The sequence below is a fragment of the Typopeltis vanoorti genome, chromosome 10, assembly GCF_054136105.1.
Source record: "Typopeltis vanoorti isolate ZY-2024b chromosome 10, IOZ_Tvanoo_1.0, whole genome shotgun sequence".
NCBI lineage: Eukaryota > Metazoa > Arthropoda > Arachnida > Uropygi > Thelyphonidae > Typopeltis > Typopeltis vanoorti.
Genome location: NC_143558.1, coordinates 99,349,436 through 99,370,751, shown reverse-complemented (window position 1 = coordinate 99,370,751; position 21,316 = coordinate 99,349,436). Strand labels below are relative to the sequence as shown.

Genomic DNA, 21,316 nt, shown 5'->3' with positions numbered 1-21,316 from the left:
AGAACATTTATGTAGTCTGCACAATTGCAAATTCTCCACAGCATTTTAACACTAGTTTTTAGCAATTCGGGCCTCACTGTTGGATTGACTTCAGTAATTAAGTTTCTTTTGTTCATTTTTTTATTTGTCATGATGAATGAATTTCAGTGTCATCTTTGCATCACCATTGTATCTTCATTGTGCATGCATATTGAGCGAATTGCATTGTACAAAGTTTAAGAGGCTTCACTTACAGTTTTGCTGCTGCTTGCCCCTCAGAGTGACACTTCCATTGAATTAGACTTCAGAGGGTTGTCCTTGTGACCTTTGTGCCTCTCAGTGGCAGCAGTGGGGGTGGGGGGGAAAGCCCTTGCTATAGCAGGTAATTCTGTTATGAGAGGGACATTGTCTTTAAGGGTGCTGAACAATGAATACAGTCTGACCAGTAGTATTTAGTCACATAAAAAGAGAATAAAAATCATTCATATGTGCTTAGAACTATAATACTATGGTGAAAAATTTTGCACATGGTTATACTGTAAATTAAAGATGCCAAGAAATTATATTCTTGGTTTAATCATAATAATAAATTTAGTTTAATCCTTTATCAAAGTGTAAGCAAACAAAGTTTGCTCCTGAAGGACTAAAGCAACTCTTGGTAAAGGTGGACCAAGCTCTCATCACTCCTTGTCTTAGTATCTCCCATAATGCAAAGCACATCTCCTTACAGACATATATAATGCTATGCATTAAGGGAAAGGCCACTACCCAGATTGGTTTTGACCTTTATTGCGGTCTTGTCAATGGAACTTTGTTTGCTTACACTTGGATAAAGGATTAAACTAAATTTATCATAGTCTAACCAAAAAAACTTCCAACATCTTTCTCTAAATCCAGAGTAATTTAATAATAACGTGAGGCACCTTTTGGCAACTCATATAGGTTAATATGACTTCTCCATTGCTTCCATCTTAGTATCACCACCTCTGGGTCTAGCTCCCACTGATGAGACCTCAATCAAGGTCGAATAGTCTGGGTAGTGGCCCTTCCCTTAATGCATAGCATTATACATGTCCACAAGGAGATGTGCTTTGCATTATGGGAGATACTAAGACAAGGAGTGATGAGAGCTTGGTCCACCTTTACCACGAGTTGCCTTAGTCCTGAAGATTCTTCAGGCACAAACTTTGTTTGCTTACACTTGGATAAAGGATTAAACTAAATTTATTATAGTTTAACCATGTGGAAAAAAAACTTCCAACATTTTGGTTTAATCCTTTATTCAAGTGTAAGCAAACAAAGTTTGTGCCTGAAGAATCTTCAGGACTAAGGCAACTCGTGGTAAAGGTGGACCAAGCTCTCATCACTCCTTGTCTTAGTATCTCCCATAATGCAAAGCACATCTCCTTGTGGACATGTATAATGCTATACATGTCCACAAGGAGCTTGGTCCACCTTTACCACGAGTTGCCTTAGTCCTGAAGATTCTTCAGGCACAAACTTTGTTTGCTTACACTTGGATAAAGGATTAAACTAAATTTATTATAGTTTAACCATGTGGAAAAAAAACTTCCAACATTTTGGTTTAATCCTTTATTCAAGTGTAAGCAAACAAAGTTTACACATGAAGTAACTTCATGACTTGCACAACTCATATATAGAGGCTAATGACTTCACATCACTTGCCTTAGTATCCCATAATGCAAAGCACATATCCTTATGGATATGTGCTTTGCATTATGTTATGCATTATCTTTTGGCTACTTGTATATGGAAATATGACTTCTGCACTACTTCAACCTTGGTATCACTTCTGGGTCTGGATCCCACTGATGAGACCTCAATAAAGAGGTCAAAACCAGTCTGGGTAGTGACCCCTTCCCATAATGCGTTGCATTATAGATATCTGTAAGGATATGTACTTTGCATTATAGGATACTAAGGTGAGTGATTGAAGTCATTAGCCTCTATATATGAGCTGCCAAGTTGTGAAGTTACTTCACATGCAAACTTTGTGTGTTTACATTTGGATAAAGGATTAAACCAGGAATACAATTTCTTGGCATCTTTAATTTATAATACTATGGAGTAAATTACTCACTGTTAGAAAGAGCACTATGCAGGCTATCAGTTGGTACTAGTTGTATCCAGGTTTCCTGTTTGATACCACACAAAATAAATATCAAAATGAAAAGAGGAGTGATTCGATGCACCTGTGTGTGTGTGTGTGTGTGTACGTGTGCATGCGTATGTGCATGTACTTTCTTCTTTATGTAAGAAGCCTTTCCTAATTACTAATGAAATTCTTCCACTTCTTCTTCAGTAGAACCTTATGTGGGACTCTACTTTAAGTTGCATACTGTTCAAGAAGATTATCTTTGTGTTTAGTATTGAATGCTATAGCTACTGATTCCATTCAATGATCATAATTTCCTGAATATAACATCTTGTGGTTGTTATTTATAAGAATCTCACTTGTTTTTGTCTTCTTTGTTTCAGTGATACCAGTTATGTTAACATGGTATTTCTCTAATTCATATGCGAATTCTATTTTTTTTTCTCTTATAACTTTTTATGTAGATGGCATTTATCTTGAATTCTGCTGATATCAAATACGAATTTAGTGATTCTATATATTATTTCCTTTCTCTGATTGTTAAATATATGTAAATGGACAGGTTTGTATTCCTGAGGAAAAATATTGTTAGTGATTTGTTTATACACATTAAAGCCAACAAAGGTTGGTCGATTGGTGGAGCCTCTGCTATAATGGCTCACGCAAAGCGTTTGAGTGCAGTTAGTAGTTGGAAGGGGTCATCGTTCGATGGTGTTGGCACACTCTCCCTCGATGAGTCTTTGGACTGCCTGGAAGCGTCAAAATAATAATAATAAATCATTAGTGTTATATTGTGTTAAATTTTTTAAGAATATTTTTGAAATATAGTAAATAAAAATGAAAATCAAATATGATATATATGATAAGCAGTTATTTCTTTAGTGTTCTGTTCCCTGTGGAGGTGGTCATCGTTCCCGAAATGTGCTTTGTTTTCATGAAAATGGAATGGTACCTAACAGCTATTGTGATTCGTATGCACGGCCTTATGACAAGGAATCATGTGGTAATCATCCATGCGATGAAGGTATTTGCTAGTCTGGAAAATATGTCTTTATTCATAATACAGTTGAATCTTACTATGACAAACATGTAGAGATCATAGGAATAGTTTAGTTGTTATGGCTGGTGTGCAAGTGTGTTATACACCCTCTGTCCAAAAAGAAACTGAACTTTTGATAGAAAATAAAACACAGGCCAATCATAATTATTCAAATCATTTATTTCAATCAATATACTCTCCCTCAGCTTCAATACAGCATTTGGCACTGTCAATTAATTCGTTAAATGAGTTTTTTATATCAGTTTTTAGGATACTGTTGAAGGTCAGGGTTACTGCTGCTTGAATGTTTTCAATGGTATCATATTGCTTTCCTTTCATAGACAAATGAAGTCTGGGTCAGAGAAAGAAGTCACAGGGTGCTAAATCAGGTGAATATGGTGAGTGATCCAACACACAAACTGGGTTTTTGCTCAAAAACTGTCTCGCAATGTCCAAACCATGAGATGATGCATTATCGTGCAAAAGTGACCAGCTGCTTGCATCATGATATTCACGCCGTACGCAACAAATTCTCGTTATCAATCCCTTCAAAACTTCAAGATAAAACTCACTATTGACTATTTGGCCAGGTGGAACGAATTCTTTGTGGATAATGCCCTTGGAATTGTAGAAACAAATCAGCATTGTCTTTACTTTTGCCTTCTTCAAGCGACTTTTTTTATTTTTTTTTTGGATGGCCCTCTTCTGGTGGTCTCCACTCAGTGGCACTTTATTTCGGGCTCAAAACTCAATGAAAGTTTTGAGGAAATTTGAGTCCTTACGAGCGGTTTTAATGAGGTCCTTGCAATGTTTGATTTGATACATTTTTTGGTCGTCCCTCAACTTGTGGGGAACAAATTGCGAATTCAATTTACGAAGGCCCAAACTCTCGGTCAAAATGTTGTGCACAGTTGAGTTTGGAATCGCCAATTCATCTTCAATCAATCTCACGGGGGTGATTTCGGGTTTTCTTTGAAATCACGCACTTTTTGGATGTTAACTTTGCTCAGTCCAGTTTTTGGATGTCCTGGCTTTTTGTCTTCCTCAAGTGTCTCACGACCACTTTGAAATCACTTAAACCACTTGTAAACTTGAGTACAGGATAAGCATTCATCACCATATGCTTTTTGAAGCATTTGATGCATTTCGGTAAAACTTTTACCAAGTTTAACACAAAAGTCAATCGCAGCTCTCTGTTTGAAACTCATTTTCTGACCGTTCGTCAAAACACACTGTCACTCTTGGCACTATAACTCGACTTCTAATGAAACAAATGTCATAAGACACAACACTAATGAAGGGTGCCGCCTTTCGACAACAAACAGATACAACAGGTGGTGCCACTAGTTTTTTGTATTTTTGAAAATTTCAGTTTCGTTTTTGGACAGAGGGTGTAGTATGCAATTTCTTTTAGTGTAGTGAGTGCCAACAACTGTATATGCTTTTTTTTTATAACAAGTTTCCCCATGGTTTTCCAGAGAGTTCTCTAGAAAACAAAATGCCAACACACACACACACAAATTTACAGGCACAGATTTGAGATGAAAGCACATCCTTTTTGGATTGAACTCACCTGTTCATCACGCCTTCTCTTAAACTCTTCAACATGCCTGCATACTACACACTCAACAATGCATTCCATTTCTCCAATACTGCTAATATCCATGTAAATAATAATTGATATAAGGGAAAGAAACTGTTGCATTGATAATTTCATTTGACCAAAAATTGTCAGAATAAGTGAGACATGATTGTATCAGACTGATATCCTGATTGGAATTGAGATGGAGGAATATGATTTTTGATTCCAGGAGACAATATCCAGTGCAGAAAGGGAGGAGTTTTGTTGATGGTAGCAAAGGACTTATGCCCATCCAAAGTGTAGATGTAAGGAGCACAAATAACAGCAGTGGTTTTGAAGCAGTATGTTGCATGGTTGAGCTAGAAGCAAACAGGATGAAATATTTTAGGTGTTGCTATAGACCTGGCAATGTGGAGTTTATTGAGAAGGAAACATACAGGAATCTTTGTCTGGCTAATAAGAAAAGGCGATTTTAATTATGATAATGTAGAATGGAATGAAGAGATTGCATCTGGAGGCAAAGAGAATAAATTTTTTGAGTTTTTGAGAGAAACTGCATAAGACAGTATGTAACTGGTACATAAGGATTGAGGATGTTGAGTTTAATTATATCAAAAGAGGATGTTATTGTAAATGAGGTGGCAAATCTTTCTTGAATTGGTGAAAATTAACATGAAGTGATTATTTGGGTGGTGGTCAGCCATTTGAAGATTTCTATGAGAAATAGATATATGTGAAGCTATAAAGTTGGTGATTATGAAAACTCAAGAGACAGCTTGACTATACAGTGGAATGAGGAATTGGATGGAAGGAGATTAATGTTGCTCATGCACTGTCTAGCAGAGGTGCTGTCTGATTGCATTCCGAACGCCTGGTGTTAAATAAGGTAGGTGTGAAATTGATGAATGAAGAGGTAACTCGTGTATTGTTATTAACACCAGACCTCCATAAAGTCAAAGACACTTCATGGGAGTTACACACAAAAGCTATCAAACCATGCTTTAAACTCATTCAATGTATCTACATTCATCACATTGTCAGACAATGCATTCCATTCACACCAACCACTCTCCATGCAAAGAACCTGCTCCTTATGTACTTGCTCCCATCCTCCTTATACAAATTCTAGGGATGCCACCTTCTTCTGCCCCTTCTCCCATTCCATAAAAAATTTCTTCCTCATTACCTCGTAACTGTCATTTGCCAGCTTCTTCCGCATTACCTCATAACTGTCATTTGCCAGCTTAAATGTCTCAATCATATTCTTTCCCTTTCACTTATTCACAAGATAATTCAAACTGCAGTCCATCATTCTGCCTTCATATTCCACATCCCCAAAACTAAGGTTACTACCTTAGTCTATCTTTTCTGGACCCTTTCCAGTATATCCTCATCACCATGAAAACCAGGGAATAAAATCTGTGTACAATCCACGCGAGACCTGATCAAGACCTTATACACTGGAACACATAATCTCTTTATTTCTGTACATGAAGGTCCTCTGCATCATTGCTCAAAATCTGGTGTTGTACTCTCACAACTTGTGCAATGTGTTCTCTGAACTTCAGATTCTTGTTCACCTCCACTCCAAGTTCTCTTATCTCCTCAATTTATTCCAAGTGTATACTTTGCATCTCGTTGTTGCCTACAAAATTTCCGAACCTTACACAAGGCAACATTGAAGTGACAGTCCCATACTGTTGTGGCAACAGTATGGCCACTGTCACAATAAATATCTGCTTGATTCCTCAAGACTCCACAATTTTGCATTTTCTGAAAACAGTTGTATATCAACAGTTTAAATATATCCTCATATTATTAATATACAAATTAAATAACAATGGTCTGAAAAAAAATCTCTGTGGCACACCACTAGTGACTTTCCTCTTTTGAGATAGTATTCTCCCATACACAAGTTCCTGATATCTCTGTTAGCCAATCACCTATCCAACTTTCTAGTCTGCTATCCAATCCCATCTACTTCAGTTAGTTACCAACTCTGGTGTGCCAATCTATCAAAAGCCTTTGCCAGCTCTAAGTAGACCAATGTACTTCTCCCTTGTCCAATACATTCATCACTTTTGTGTAGTACATAAGCAAGTTAGTAAAACATGAAATCCCTTAAACAAACCCATGCTGACAAGCATAAGGAATACCACTGTTACAACTCACTTTTGCACCTTATCTTTGATGAACCTGTTACAATAACAAATCCAGATATACAGATCAGCTTATAATTTGCACCATCATCTTACCACCATCTTTGTGAAGTGGAATAATTTTGCCTTCCTTCTACTCCTTTGGGACTTGTGCTGTTGCAAAACTCATGTTAAATAGGTAGGCCAAGGTTGATGCTAACTCCATGAAACATTCCCTTGAGGCATTTCCTTAAAACACAAGGTAAAAGTATTATTTATTAAATATACTGCCATATATTTCAGTCTGAAATTAACTGACCATTGTCAATGGCTTTAAAAACAGTTATTATTATTATTATATAATTATTATTATTGAGTCAGAACTTCCATGGAGTCACATGACTCATTGTGGGAGATCCACCATAGAAAACACAAAGTATATAATACTACTCCTTGAACTCATTCACCCATTCATGCTCTTTCCACTTTATCAGGCAATGCATTCCACCATGGTTCAACCACCTTTCATGCAAAGAAACCACTCCTCACCCTCTTCCTCACAACTTCTTTTGGCAGCTTCCAGGGATTGCCCCTTGTACTCACTCCCGTTCTACCAATTGAAAGAATTCCCCAATGTCAACCCTATCACTCAAGCATAATACCTCTCAACAGCTTAAATGTCTCAAACATATCCCCTCTCCTTCTTCTCTCTCTACTAAACTTTGCAGTCAACATTCCCTTTCTCTCAGTTAGTTATTCCCATAACTAACATTCTAGAGTCTTGATATCTTCTTTGTTAAATTAACCTCTTTCCAAGGTTAATTTATCCCCTTCAAATCCTGGGGACCAAATTTGAGCACAATAGTTCAGGTTCAGTCTAATCAGAGCTTTATACAATGGAATAACAACTATTTTATCTCTATTGGTCAGCATCCTCTGTATTGCAGCAATCCCCCTGGGTTATTTTCACCACCTTTATAATATGTTCACTGAATTTCAGGTTTCTATCAATTATCACCCTAAGATCCCTTGCCTCCCTCACGTCTTCCAGTGCAGTTCCTCCAACAGAGTATTCAGCCTCCCATCAATGTATCCCAAACTTCAAGACTTAACATTTAGCTGAATTAAACTGATGTTCTATTCATTTCTGCATCTATCAGTTTGCTCAAATCCTCTTGAAGGGGGCTACCAAATCTGCACTATTACTAAAAACCCTTCCCAGCTTTGCATCTGCAAACAACTGAATAACTCCCCCTGCAATCCATTGATATAAAAGTTATTATCATGAACATATTTTCACTTTAAGACAGATAGTTGAGAAATCTTGAGAATATAACAAGGATCTGTACTTAAGAAGTTTTATTGATCTTTAAAAGGCATACTTGGAAAAAAAGCTTTTCAAAACACTACAATTGTATGGAATAAATGGAACATTATATAGAACAATACATAGTTTATGTTTAAGTTGTAAGCCAGCAGTTAGAAATGAAGGAAATACAGACAGATGATTTGATGTAAAATCAGGGATAAGACAGGAATGTACATTATCTTCACTCTTATTCACCATCTACATGGATCACATTATGAAAAAAGTGGTATTAAACCTGATATTAGAATCAGATATATCGGACTTAGCTCTTTGTTTTTTTGCATATGATGTTGTACTCTAAACACATCAGTGCAAATCTCCAGGGTTCTCTAACAAAACTGCATAACAGCTGTAACAAATTTGGCATGATAATCAGCAATAAAAATACCAAAACTATGAAAATAGGCAGGAATACAGAAAATGTCAGCTGCATTCTCCATGGAAAACATGTAAAACATTTCAGCTATTTGAGCATAGTTTTTAGTGCAGATAGCCACTTAAATCTAGAAATAGACAATAGAATAAGCAAAACTGGGTATCTTGGGGAGCCCGTTAAATAAATATATATAGAATACGAGAGAAATTAGCCAAAACACCAAACTAGCGGTATACAAGGCAGTGTTCAAACCAATTTTAAGTTATGGATATGAGAATTGGATAAGAAATGAAGCACTTGATCAAAACCCGGAGATCGCAGATATGAGAATGTTCTGAGAAAAATTAGAGGAGTGAACAGATGGCAGCAATAGTAGAATAATAATAAAAAATGAAGATTTAGAAAGGAAGCTGACATTGTTAGAATCCAAGAATGTGTGAGCAGTGCTAATCTAAGGTGGTATGGCCACTTAAATAGAATGGATGAGGGAAGGTTAGGAAAACAGGTGTTTGATGATAAGACAGCAGGCAAGGGACCCAGAGGAAAACCAAGATCTAGGTGGATTGATTTAGCACTCAGAAGTACCTTAGAAGAACAAAATGTTAGATATGACATTATTAGAGTGCTGACAAGTAATAAACTAATTTGGAGGAAAACTGTTCATAGGAGATTAATAATAATGTAAAATGAATCATGTAATGCTGTCATAGCAACCTGAACCCTTTGAGAGGTGCATATCAGTAAATTGATCATCATGATGATGTATATGTACGTAAATTACATTTTAAAGATTTATGTATATTCCTCTACTTTTATAGAAGAAAATTTATCAACTTTATAAAGATTAAATAAAAAAAAATAAGGTTTTCTTTTTTCCTGCTTGCTAAAAGGGGGTGGTACGATTTCATCTATCTCTCTCTCTGTGCATGTGCATGCACACGTGCGAGTGCACATGCATGCACTAAACTTTGATGGAATTTTTCAGATAGAGGAGAGATAAACTGAATGTCATTGCAAAGAGAATAAGATTTCATAATAATTATGCACCTACTTCGGCTTTTAAAAGATTGCTCTTTAATTATTTTATTTTTTGAAGCATATTTTATTCTAAAGAAGTGTGGTAGCTGTAAAAAAATTCAGGAAGGCTACTCAAGTTTTATTTATGATTATAATCTAAGAACTAGTAAATGATAATCTAAATTTCCACAATTATTATTATTATTATTATTATTATTCAGGCCTCCATGGAGTCAAAAGACTCATCATAGGAGGTCCTTCCTAGGAAACAAATTCTATCATACCACTCCTTGAACTCACTCACTTACCATTCTTGTTCTCACTCGCTCATTCCTGCTGTTCCTTCTAGCGAAAGAACTCCCCAGTGTCAATCCTGTAACTACCTCTCAACAGTTTTAACGTCTCAGTCACATCACCTCTCCTTCTTCTATCTACTAAATACTGCAGTCCACATTCCCTCAGCCAATCCGCATAGCTAACATTGTACAGTCCTGAAACCATCTTTGTTATCTGCCTCTGTACCCTTTCCACAGTTAATTTATCCTCTTCAAATTCTGGGGACCAAATTTGAGAACAATAGTTTAATTGTGGTCTAATCAGAGTCTTATACAATGGAACGATAACTCTTTTATCTCTGCAGGTCAGTGTCTTTCTCAGTATTGCAGCAATCTTCTGGGTTACCTTCACCACTTTTGCAATATGTCCCCTGAATTTCAGGTTTCTATCAATCATCAACCCCAGATCTCTTGTCTCCCCCTACTTCCTCTAGTACAGCTCCTCCAATCAAGTATGTAGCCTCCCATTGATGTATCCCAAACTTCAAGACTTTACATTTTGCTGCATCAAACTGAAATCCCCATTCATTTGCCCATCTGTCTAGTTTATTCAAATCCTCTTGCAGGGCTGCCACATTTGCACTATTACTAATAACCCTTCCCAGCTTCACATCATCTGCAAACAACCGAATATCCTCCTGGAATTCATTGACAATGTCATTGATATAAAGGTTAAACAATACAGGTGCCAGTACTGAGCCCTGTGAGACCGCACTTGTAACCTTTGCCTCCTTCATACTGCCCCACTATATACAATTCTCTGGTACCTATCAGACAGCCAATCCTGAATCCAGTTGACTAACCCGGCATCTAAATCCATGTACTGCAACTTAAATATCAGCTTATCATGTGATGGTACCCCTGTCAAATGCCTTTGCAAAAGCCTGAAAAATGGCAGTATATGCCTTTCCCTCATCAACTGCTTTTGTCACTTTATTATAAAATTCAAACATATTCCTAAAGCAAGAGTGCCCTTTAACAATTCCATATTGACTCTCACAGATACCATTATCCTCATCTGCCCAATGCTGTATATGGTCCCTCACTAATTTCTCCAAGATCTTTGTAACTACTGATGAAACACAGACTGGTCTATAGTTAGACACATCCAATCTGCTACACTCTTATGCAATGGCACTATCTTACTTTCCTTCCATTCCTTGGATACTTTTTCTGTAGCAAGACTTGCATTAAAATGCCAGGTCAGCAGGCTGTCAGTTCTTTAGCATACTCTCAAAACTTCAGGTGAAATACCATCCAGTCCCACAGCTTTACTGACATCCAGGGTACTCAGTATTTGCAACACACTCTCCTCTTGCACCTCTAAACTTCGAACCTGCCCTATCTCTCTAGTATTGAAACTTACTTCTCCAGGATGAAATACTCCAATAAAGTGTTTAATGAACAACTCCACTATGTCCTTTGCATCATTCACTCTATTCCCATTTTTATCCCACATTGTCATTCTTCCACAATCATTTCTCCTCCTACTGGTCGCATAGCTAAAAAATTCCATAGGATTATCTTTGGATCTTAGTGCCAGTCTCTTCTCATTTAGATCTGGGGGTGATAGTGGATAAGGATCTGAAATTTAGGGGACACAGCCAAAATTGTGAAGACAACACAAAGGCTTCTGGGAATGATGCGAAGGACATTGACATGTAAAAGTAGAGAGATTCTTGTACCATTCTATAAGGCTTTGATTAGGCCACACATGGACTATTGTGCGCAGATTTGGTCACCAGGTTTTCAGAAGGATGAAGAGATGTTGGAAAGGGTCCAAAGAGACTGACTAAGGTAGTTTCTGACCTCTGGAATGTCGAGTATGAGGAAAGATTGAGAAGATGTAATTTGCAGGGTCTGGTGGACAGGAGGAAGAGGGGGGATATGATAGAGACCTACAAGTTATTAAGGGGTTGTTATAGGATCAATGCTGGAGAGGTTCTGCAGAAAATAGTGGGAGATCAGGTGAGAACCAGAGGTCATCCCTGAAAACTGTATAAAGAGGATATGAGTGGGGGAGTGAGAGGGAGGTTTTTTTTTTTGTGCAGAGTTGTGGATGATTGGAATGCCTTGCTTGAGAGTGTGGTGTCTACAAGGAGTTTGAATGTGTTCAAAGCATGGTATGATGAGCTGTGTGTGTTATAAAAGGACCTCCCAGATGAGTCTTTGACTCCATGGGGTGTTGGGGTAATAATAATAAATAATAATAATATTCTAGTTTCACCTTCCTTACCATATTAGTCACTCTCCTGGCCTGAGTCTTATATTCTTCATGCATCAGCTCTCGACCTCTCTCCTTATATCTCTTCCATAACCTCTTTTTCACCTGCAGTTTCTGTTTGATATTGTTTGTCGTCCACTTTACACCAAATTGTGTCCCCTTCTTCACTAATGGTATACTTACTTTTGCTGCCAGCAACTATTCCTTCACAATTTCCCATTCACTGATGATATTATTTTATTATTATTATTACGGGCAACTCCAAGGAGTCCTTACATTCATCGAGGGAGGCCCTAACATCATGTCAAGAACAACTATTCAACATTCGCACAGTATCTATCATACTTTGTCTTGAACTCATTCACAATCATGGCACCCACAACAGACTCTCGCAGCTTATTGCACTCATTTAACACTCTGCAAGTAAAAAACCCTAGCTCTAACACCTTTGCTAACCACACTCTTGCTTAGTTTCCATGGATGGCCCCTAGTCCTCCCATCACCAGTCCTGTTCTCAAAAATATCCTCTGAATTAATCTTATAGAAACCCTTCAGTAATTTGAATCTCAATCATATCATCCCTTTTCTGCCTATCAACCAATTTCTACAACCCACAAATCTTCAAACCTGTTCTCATAAGGTTCATTCCATAGACCTGCTATCATCTTGGTCACTCGATCCAGGATGGATCCTCCACCTCCTCTCCATCAAGAAGAAAACCTGGAGCCCAAATCTGGGCACAGTAGTCAAGATGGGGTCTTATCAAGGCTCGATACAGAGGAACAATAACTTGCTTGTCTCTGCTCGTCACAGTATTCTTCAGTAACCAAGTGATTTGATGAGCTGATTTAGCCACTTTTGCTGGCCTTTTGCTTCCATGGAACTGTCCCAATTTGATATCTAAGACTATTATAATCACCTGCCTTATAATTCCACATACATTCCCTTTTCTTTCATACTCCTGCATGTCTATTTGTCTTCCAAGTCAAAACTACATGGTCACTCTCTCCGACAGGGCAGAGGGGGGGAGAAAGATATCATCTCAGTTATTATCAGCTCTTCTGATTCTATGACCAAATCCAAAACTCTTGAACCTCTTGTTCCCTCTATTACATGTTGCTTAAGACATCTGTCCCTCAAAAATTCGAGAAATTCCATTACCTTGTTACTACATGAATTTTTTCTCTTCCCAACTTATACTGCTGTAGTTAAAATTCCCCATAACAATAATTTTTCTTGCACTTGCCAAGCTTAAACTTCTCCTGCTCCACACCCTCTGTGCTTTTTAGCTTGTTGCACAGAAACTGCCTTCCAAAGCCTCCACTCTTAGAGAACATACCAGGATGGTCTGAAAAGTTCCAGGCCTATCAATGAAAAAAACGAATTTATAATTTCAAAATTATTTTTATTTTTTGAACATAATCTCCCTTAAGACTAATACATTTATTCCAGTGATGCTCCAGCACCATTATCCCATCCTTGTAGTGGTTCTCAGTAAGATCTGCAAAATACCCCTCTACAGCTGGAATCACCTCTTGATTCCAAGAAAAATGCTGAGAGAAAGCATTTTAGTTTTGGGAAGAGATAGAAGTCAGAGGGAGCCAAATCTGGGGAATAGGCTGGATGTTCCAATAATTCATAGTGCAGATCCCTTAATTTTCCCATTGCCAAAACACCTATGTGGGCAGGTGCATTTAATTTTTTCTTCTGAAAACAGGGTATTTTCTCACGAATTTTTTCATCTAGTCTGGTTAAAAGATTGGAATAATATTCCCCAGTTATTGTTTTACCCTTTTCATGATAATTAATAAACAAAATGCCTTTAGCATCCCAAAACACCGATGCCATGACCTTTCCTGCTGATGGAACGAACTTTGTCTTCTTTGGTGCTGAACAACTGCTTTCTATCCACTGTTTTGACTGCTGTTTGGATTCTGGTGTGTAATGGTGAATCCTGTTCTCATCCATAGTAATAAATCAATGCACAAAATCAGTTTTATTCTTGTTAAAACGCAAGCACTGTTCAGAGATTTTCATGCAAGTGCGTTTTTGATCTGCTGTGAGCAAGCATGGCACCCATCTTGCACAGAGCTTTTTCATTTGCAATTCTTCATGCAAAATATATCCTACACATTCTTTTGACATGCCTATAGTCTCAGCAATTTCACTCAATTTGATTGGCTGGTCATCCAATACCATATCATGCACTCGATCAATGATTTCTGGTGTTGTTACCCTTTTTTGACATTCTTCACGTGGATCGTCTTCAAGGCTGGTACAGCCATGTTTAAACTTGGCAGCCCATTTCTTAACTGTCAAAAATGAAGAAGAAGAGTGCCCATAAATGTTTATGAACTTCGAATGAATTTCTTTTGGCATTAAACCTTCTTTTATTTACAAAGTATTTTATAACTGCATGATACTCAATTTTATCCATTTCAAGGGATACATACAACACTTTTGCTTCAGACAGTTGTATAAAACAAACTACCTGATAGAATGACTTGCAATTTCACTTGGATGCTTATGACAGATATACCAACTTAGAAAAAGAAAATCTTGCCAATAGTGTTGCCATCTATAGTCGAGACTGAGACCTTTTCAGACCACCCTCATAAGTCATCACTTATCATAAGCAGTATTCCACCACTGTGTTCCCTTCCTATCCTGCTGAAAAATGCTGTTCCCTGCTACTTCTATTCCTGTTATTATATCATCTCCGTTGACCATGTCTCAGAGATCCAATAATCTTTGGCCAGCCTGATGCTATGAGCACCACCAATTCATCTCCATTATTCCAGATACTCCTGGCACTAGTATAAAGCATAAAAATGTCACTGCTTCTATACCTATCATTATCCTCCTCCAGACTCCTCTGGACTCAGTGTTACCTGATGTCAATACCCCCCCCCTTCCCCGAAGTACCCATTCCCACAAGAGGCCACTCCTGCTACCATCCACCCTGGGAATTCTAGTTTCCCTGCATTGATGCACTGACTTGTTCAGAAAACAGCAATCTCTCCAGATGCAAGCGGTCTCTCGCATACTGCTCCTTTCTGTTTCTCAAATGCCCTCCAAGCATCCACATAATCCAGTCCTTTCTTCTGACACATTCTGGCTATTATGCTAGTCATTATTACTGCTCTTCTGCTCAGCTTGTCATTATCATACCTGGATAATACACACTATCTTTCCTCTCGGCATTTCCTTTCATACAACCTCAAGCATCAATCTCAGATCTCTTGCCACTCGATTTACACTGCCTCTCAAGTCATTTGTGCCCACCATCACAATCATCTCATCCAACAAGTGTTAATTTAACGTTCTATATATGATAAAATAATGTATAACAAATGCAGCATATATAAAACATATCAAAATTAATATTCCAATGAAATACTAGGCTATACATTTGTGCAATCGTATTCTGTAATTATGATTACACAGATATTACACATGCATTATGTAATTTATTCAGCTAGAATTACAAAAGAACGATTCCACAAATACACAGCCCAACACTCCCATGCATCATGAATCACAGATTCGTCCAACATCAAGGTAATCTATATGAAGGACTCATTTGTTAGTTAATTTTCTTTGCAGTTACAAGGTAGAATGCAAACAATTGATTTATTGAAAATTGAATGAGCCGCATAATGTTAAATCGGCAACAGCGTTATGCTTTGGAAGTTTTTTTTTTTTTTTTCACTTTGGTTAGATTAAAATTTTTATATTTGGTTTAATCCTTTATCCAAGTATAAACAAACAAAGTTTGCACCTGAAGTATCTTCAGGTCTGCTGCAACCTGTGGCAAAGGTGGACAAACTTCACATCACTTGCCTTAGTATCCCATAATGCAAAGCACATCTCCTTGCAGACAGGTTATAATGCTATGCATTATGGGAACGGTCACTAGTCAGACTGGTTTTGACCTTTATTGAGGTCTCTTCAGTGAGAGACAGACCCAGAGGTGATACTAAGGTTTTAAGCAATGCAGAAGTCATATTTACCTATACGAGAAAGGTGTCAAAAGGTGTCACACCTTATTAATAAATTACTCTGGATTAGAGAACAATGTTGGAAATTTTTTTTTTCCACTTGGTTAGACTATAAATTATATATTTAGTTTAATCCTTTATCCAAGTGTAAGCAAACAAAGTTTGCACCTAAAGTATCTTCAGGACTGGGGCAGCTCGTGGCAAAGGTGGACAAACTTCACATCACTTTCTTTAGTGTCCCATAATGCAAAGCACATCTCCTTGCAGACATGTACAATGCTATGCATTATGGGAAGGATCACTACCCAGACCGGTTTCGACCTTTATTAATTTTGTATAGAACTATATTGTATAAAACTATTGCACAAGTTTCACTGAAAAAAAAAACAACTACTATTGCCTGAATTGACATCTAGCTTATTTAATTCCTCATATACCTTTTGCTCTCTCATAAGTCTTCTCTCAATATATTCCCTATATTTGAGCTGATTTTACACTGAGGATGAAACACCCTGATGAACTGCTCACTAAATACTACCACTATGTCTATGCAGCATTACATCTCCCAATTTCCATTAACAACATCTTATTGTAATTATTCTTCTTTAACATAATTATTTTTAAGTCATTGACGATGGTCTGTTAATTTCCGACTGAAATATATGGCAGTATATTTAAAATAATTGAAAAAAATTCTGCAGGAATTTTCTTGGCCTGATTTGCTAATTTTACTTGTATGGCACTTTTTTCTGCCCTTGACAACTAAGTTACTTTTCTGGCTTTCACTGTATACTCTTCATGCAATTGATTATTACCATCAGTCATCTTATCTTGCATCAAAAGTGCCATTTTTTTCTGATTTCATGCTTAATTCCCTCATTGATCCATTTGACACCTACCTTATTCAGCCATCCAACTTTCAGAATACATTCACACAGTGATGCTATTAACTATTTCTTTGTCTATTCCCAAGCATCATTTATTCCATTTTCTGCTGAACCCATGCTATAGCTTTATTGTTGTCTCCTGAGCTTGTCATAGTCACCACTTTTGTACTTCCACGTATATAATTTCTTCACAGAAGTCTTCATATTGCTAGCCACAACCCATGTGATCACTTCATGGTCATTCTCACCAGATGGAGGAAAGTGCGAAACCTCACTCATAATTGCATCCTGTAATGAAATAATTAGATCTAAAGCTCTTGATCCTTGTGTGCCCTCCTTAAGACATTTGTCTCTCAGCAACTGAAGAAATGCTTCCTTATGACCAAAAGCTATCTCTTAATTCCAATCTGTGCTGCCATAATTAAAATCACCCATAATAATAATAAAGGCTTATACATTTCTTCATCACCTCCTTCATCATTCTTTCATCACCTTGTCTATATCACCATTCAACTAATTATCTTCCTGTCAACCTCCACCTCAAGCCTTTTAATTATACTGTCTCAACAGTAGTACTTTCCTCATCCTTTTTGTCTTTTCTATCCTTTTTTAAAAAATCTAATTCCAGATATTTTTTGGGAAATAAACTCATCTGCAAAACAATTCAACCTCCCTTATTTCTTGATACTGCTGGCATTTGTAAATAAACATAGCAGTTCACTTTTAAGTCTATAATCCATCCTACACAAGCCACTTGTTGGTATTGATTTACCTATCACACCTAACCTTGTACAATCATCTTTAGCACTAATTACCTCATATATCTACTTTGTCTCAACTATACCATTCACCACCTTATCCATGCTGATCATCTCCATCCATTCATTCATTGCTACTTCCACTCTCATCACTCATCTACTCTCCATATGCTAGCTTCCTGTCCACCTGAGTTCCTTCCTTTGCCTGTTCTTCTTGTATTCACATGCTCTATTCATCTCTCACACTACTACTATTTCCATTGTCGAGCACTTCAACGTCTTCCATTCCACGTTCCTGATCTTTCATTTCACCTCTTCCTTCGGATCTCTTGCTGGCATCACACACTGCACTTCAATCTAGATATTTTGAGGTGAGTGAACTGCAAGAGTTTCTGCAGTTCACTTACTTCAGATGCAATCCATCACTTCTCTGTAATTCCATTCTTCCCTCAGTTAAATACCACACATCCACAAATTGCATTGTCTTCTCCTCACACATACCAGCATATCATTCCTAATTCTCGTTCTCCATCTCAACTCATCATTGACTTACCTCTATTGCTCTATCAGATTTAATGACAATTTAATGGCAGTTAATAAACTACCATAGTGATCACATAAACTTGAATTGACTTACCTCAATAACACACTAACATCCTTTTCCACTACACTGTTTTTTTCTCTCTCCTCAATAACCTCTTGATATCTACCCTTACATTTTGCTATGTGGAAACAAATACTTTAGTTTGCCATATGGCCAACTAGATTATTTGTTACCACAACCACCAGTACATCTATTACAATAAGGTGATGGCTTCCTTGGACAGAGGAGAGGGATACACAGTAGTATACTTACATTGTAAAGGCGTTTTGTGATAAGTTGATAGTCAAACTAGAGTGGATGGGGTTGGATATTAGATAAGTGCATTACATCAGAGACTGACTATCTGATAGGTATCAGCAAGTTGTGTATGGAGGAGCAATATCCTGGAAAATGAAAATAACTAGTGATGTGCCTCAGAGGTCTGTTTTAGGGCCATTGCTGTTTGGGCGAAGATTTGGATGGGGATATTCAGTTGTTTGCAGATGATGCACAGCTGGGATGAATTATGAAGAGTAGAGAAGGTGTTGTGGCCTTACAAGAAGTCTTTAATAAATTAAGTGAATGAGCACAGAAATGGGGATGAGAGTTCAATGTTGCAAAATGTAAGGTCTTAAAATTTGGGAAACAAAGTTGGGATGTAGAATTCATGCTTGGTAGGGTTATATTGTTGGAGGTGGAGGAAATAAGAGAGCTTGGGGGTGATAGTGGATATGAATCTGAAATTTAGTGGACACATTGCCAAAATTATGAGGACAACAAAGAATTCTGGAAATGATGCAGAGGACACTGACTTGTAGAAGTAAGGAGATTCTTGCTCCATTGTATGAGGCTTTAATTAGGCCATACATGGACTACTGTGCACAGATTTAGTCACCTTGTTTTCAAAAGGATGAAGAGATGTTGGAAAGGGGTCCAGAGGTGACTGACTGAGGTAGTTTCTGATCTTTGAAATGTCGAATATGAGGAAGAGTTGAGAACATGCAATTTACAGTCTAGTGGATAGGAGGAAGAGGGGAGATATGATAGAGACATTCAAGTTAGTAAGGGATTGTTATAGGATCAATGTTGAAGAAGTTTTGCAGAAAATGCTGTGAGATCAGGGGAGAACCAGAGGTCATCCCTGGAAGCTGTATAAGGAGTGTGTGAGCAGGGGACAGATTTAGTTGACAAGCAAGTTTTTCACATGCAGAGTTGTGGATGATTGAAATGATTGAAATCTTACCTGAGAGTGTGGTGTCTGCAGAAAATTTGAGGTATGGTATGATGAGCTATGTGTATGACAAAAGGTCCTCCTAGATGAGTCTTTGACTCCGTGGGGGTCTTGGGATAATAATAATAATAATAATAATAATCTCTTGCTTGTTTCCTCCTCATATCCAAAATGTGAATTATCTTTCTCACCCTCCCTACTGGATTACAGATCTTATGTACTCTGATTAACCGATTAAAAAAAATAATGCGTGAAAAAAGAGACAAAGAGGTGAACTCTTTTTTCGTGCATTATTTTTATTTTTTTTCATTTATTTTCACTATACTACTAATTCACTCTACATATTCCTCATTTAATTTTTTCATTTTGAACAGCTCTTTCTTCAAATTTTGCATTCCAGCAATTTCACTCTCTAATGCTCCTGTAGTCTCTCTAGCTCTCCTTGTGCTACAAAATGCAAAACAATCCCATTTTCTCATTCCTACTTCCTTATGCTTCCATATCACTTTCTTTGGTTTTTCATTCTTGCATCTTTCACTCCCTCAGTCTCAGTATTTCATGTTCTGTTTGCATTTCTTTCATTTACACTAACTCTAATTACTTCAGTCTACATTCACTGATAACTCATAGTCTAACAAAATATAGCACCTTCTAGAAATCCATATCTTCTCTCTCTCTCTCGCTCTCTCTCTCTCCCCCTGTTCAATCTTTCCATAAATGCATCTTTTACATTTCACCATGGATACATGTTGCACTAATGACAATGAACCATTTTCAAAAAGTCTACATCACTAACAATATTTTATCTTCATGCTACAGGGTATGTAGACTCCGTGCATGTCACCATTGTATTCTATTCAAGGAAAGATTCAAAAATTCAATAAAAAAAAATCAGTAACAAATCCATTTAAGCCAACAATCATACAGGTACTTGAAGACAAAAATAAATAATATTATACTAAAATGCAAGCAGTATCTCCAGTTACTATGCAAAATAGCACTTGTCTTTCCTGCGCTCTTTACTAATTTATGTAGTATTTAGCTGCTGCTGCTACAGGGCCACTATATACTATGTAATTTGGAAAGAGAAGGCATTATGGAGGCAGCAAAAGTTGAGTGGTAATAATCAATTGCATGAGCAGTACAAAGAGCAGACAAGAAAATGATTCACTAATGATGACAAAATTCAGAATTAGTTTGAAAACAGCCTCATTGTTTGTGACAGACAACATGGGTTTACCGCAGAAAGATCATGGTTTGATAATCTGCTTATTTATTATAACAAGGTTACAAATACATTGGACAAGGCACTGGTATGTTTAGATTTTGCAGAAGCATTTGATAGACTGCCACACAACAAGCTTGTAATTAAATTGGAAATGATGGGATTGCATGGTAGATTAGTGTGCAAGATTGGAAATTGGCTGTCTGATAGCTCAGTTAGCAAGGTGTGTATGGGGAAGCAATATCTCATGGGGGGGGGGGGGGGGGAAGAACTCTTGAGAACAGACTCTTGAGGCACCATTGCTGTTTAATTTGTTTGTAAATAATGTTGAAAAAGATTTAAACAGTGATGTTCAGTTATTTGTAGAACTCTAAGGAATAGAACTGATGTTTTAGCCTTTGATCGAGGTTACCAGTTCAGTGTTGCAAAGTACAAGTTTTAACATGTTCGCTGCCA

General features: G+C 37.3%; 1 protein-coding gene across 3 annotated transcripts in view; it reads left to right on the top strand.

The window, feature by feature from the left end:
* LOC150102627 (papilin-like) overlaps window positions 1-21,316 on the top strand; it is an 843,028-nt gene that overhangs the window by 471,936 nt on the left and 349,776 nt on the right. For all 3 annotated transcript variants that reach the window (XM_090399411.1, XM_090399410.1, XM_090399409.1), the window contains one exon: window positions 2,978-3,119. In XM_090399411.1, coding sequence (XP_090255537.1) covers window positions 2,978-3,119 — 142 coding nt within the window. The remainder of the gene's footprint in view (window positions 1-2,977; window positions 3,120-21,316) is intronic.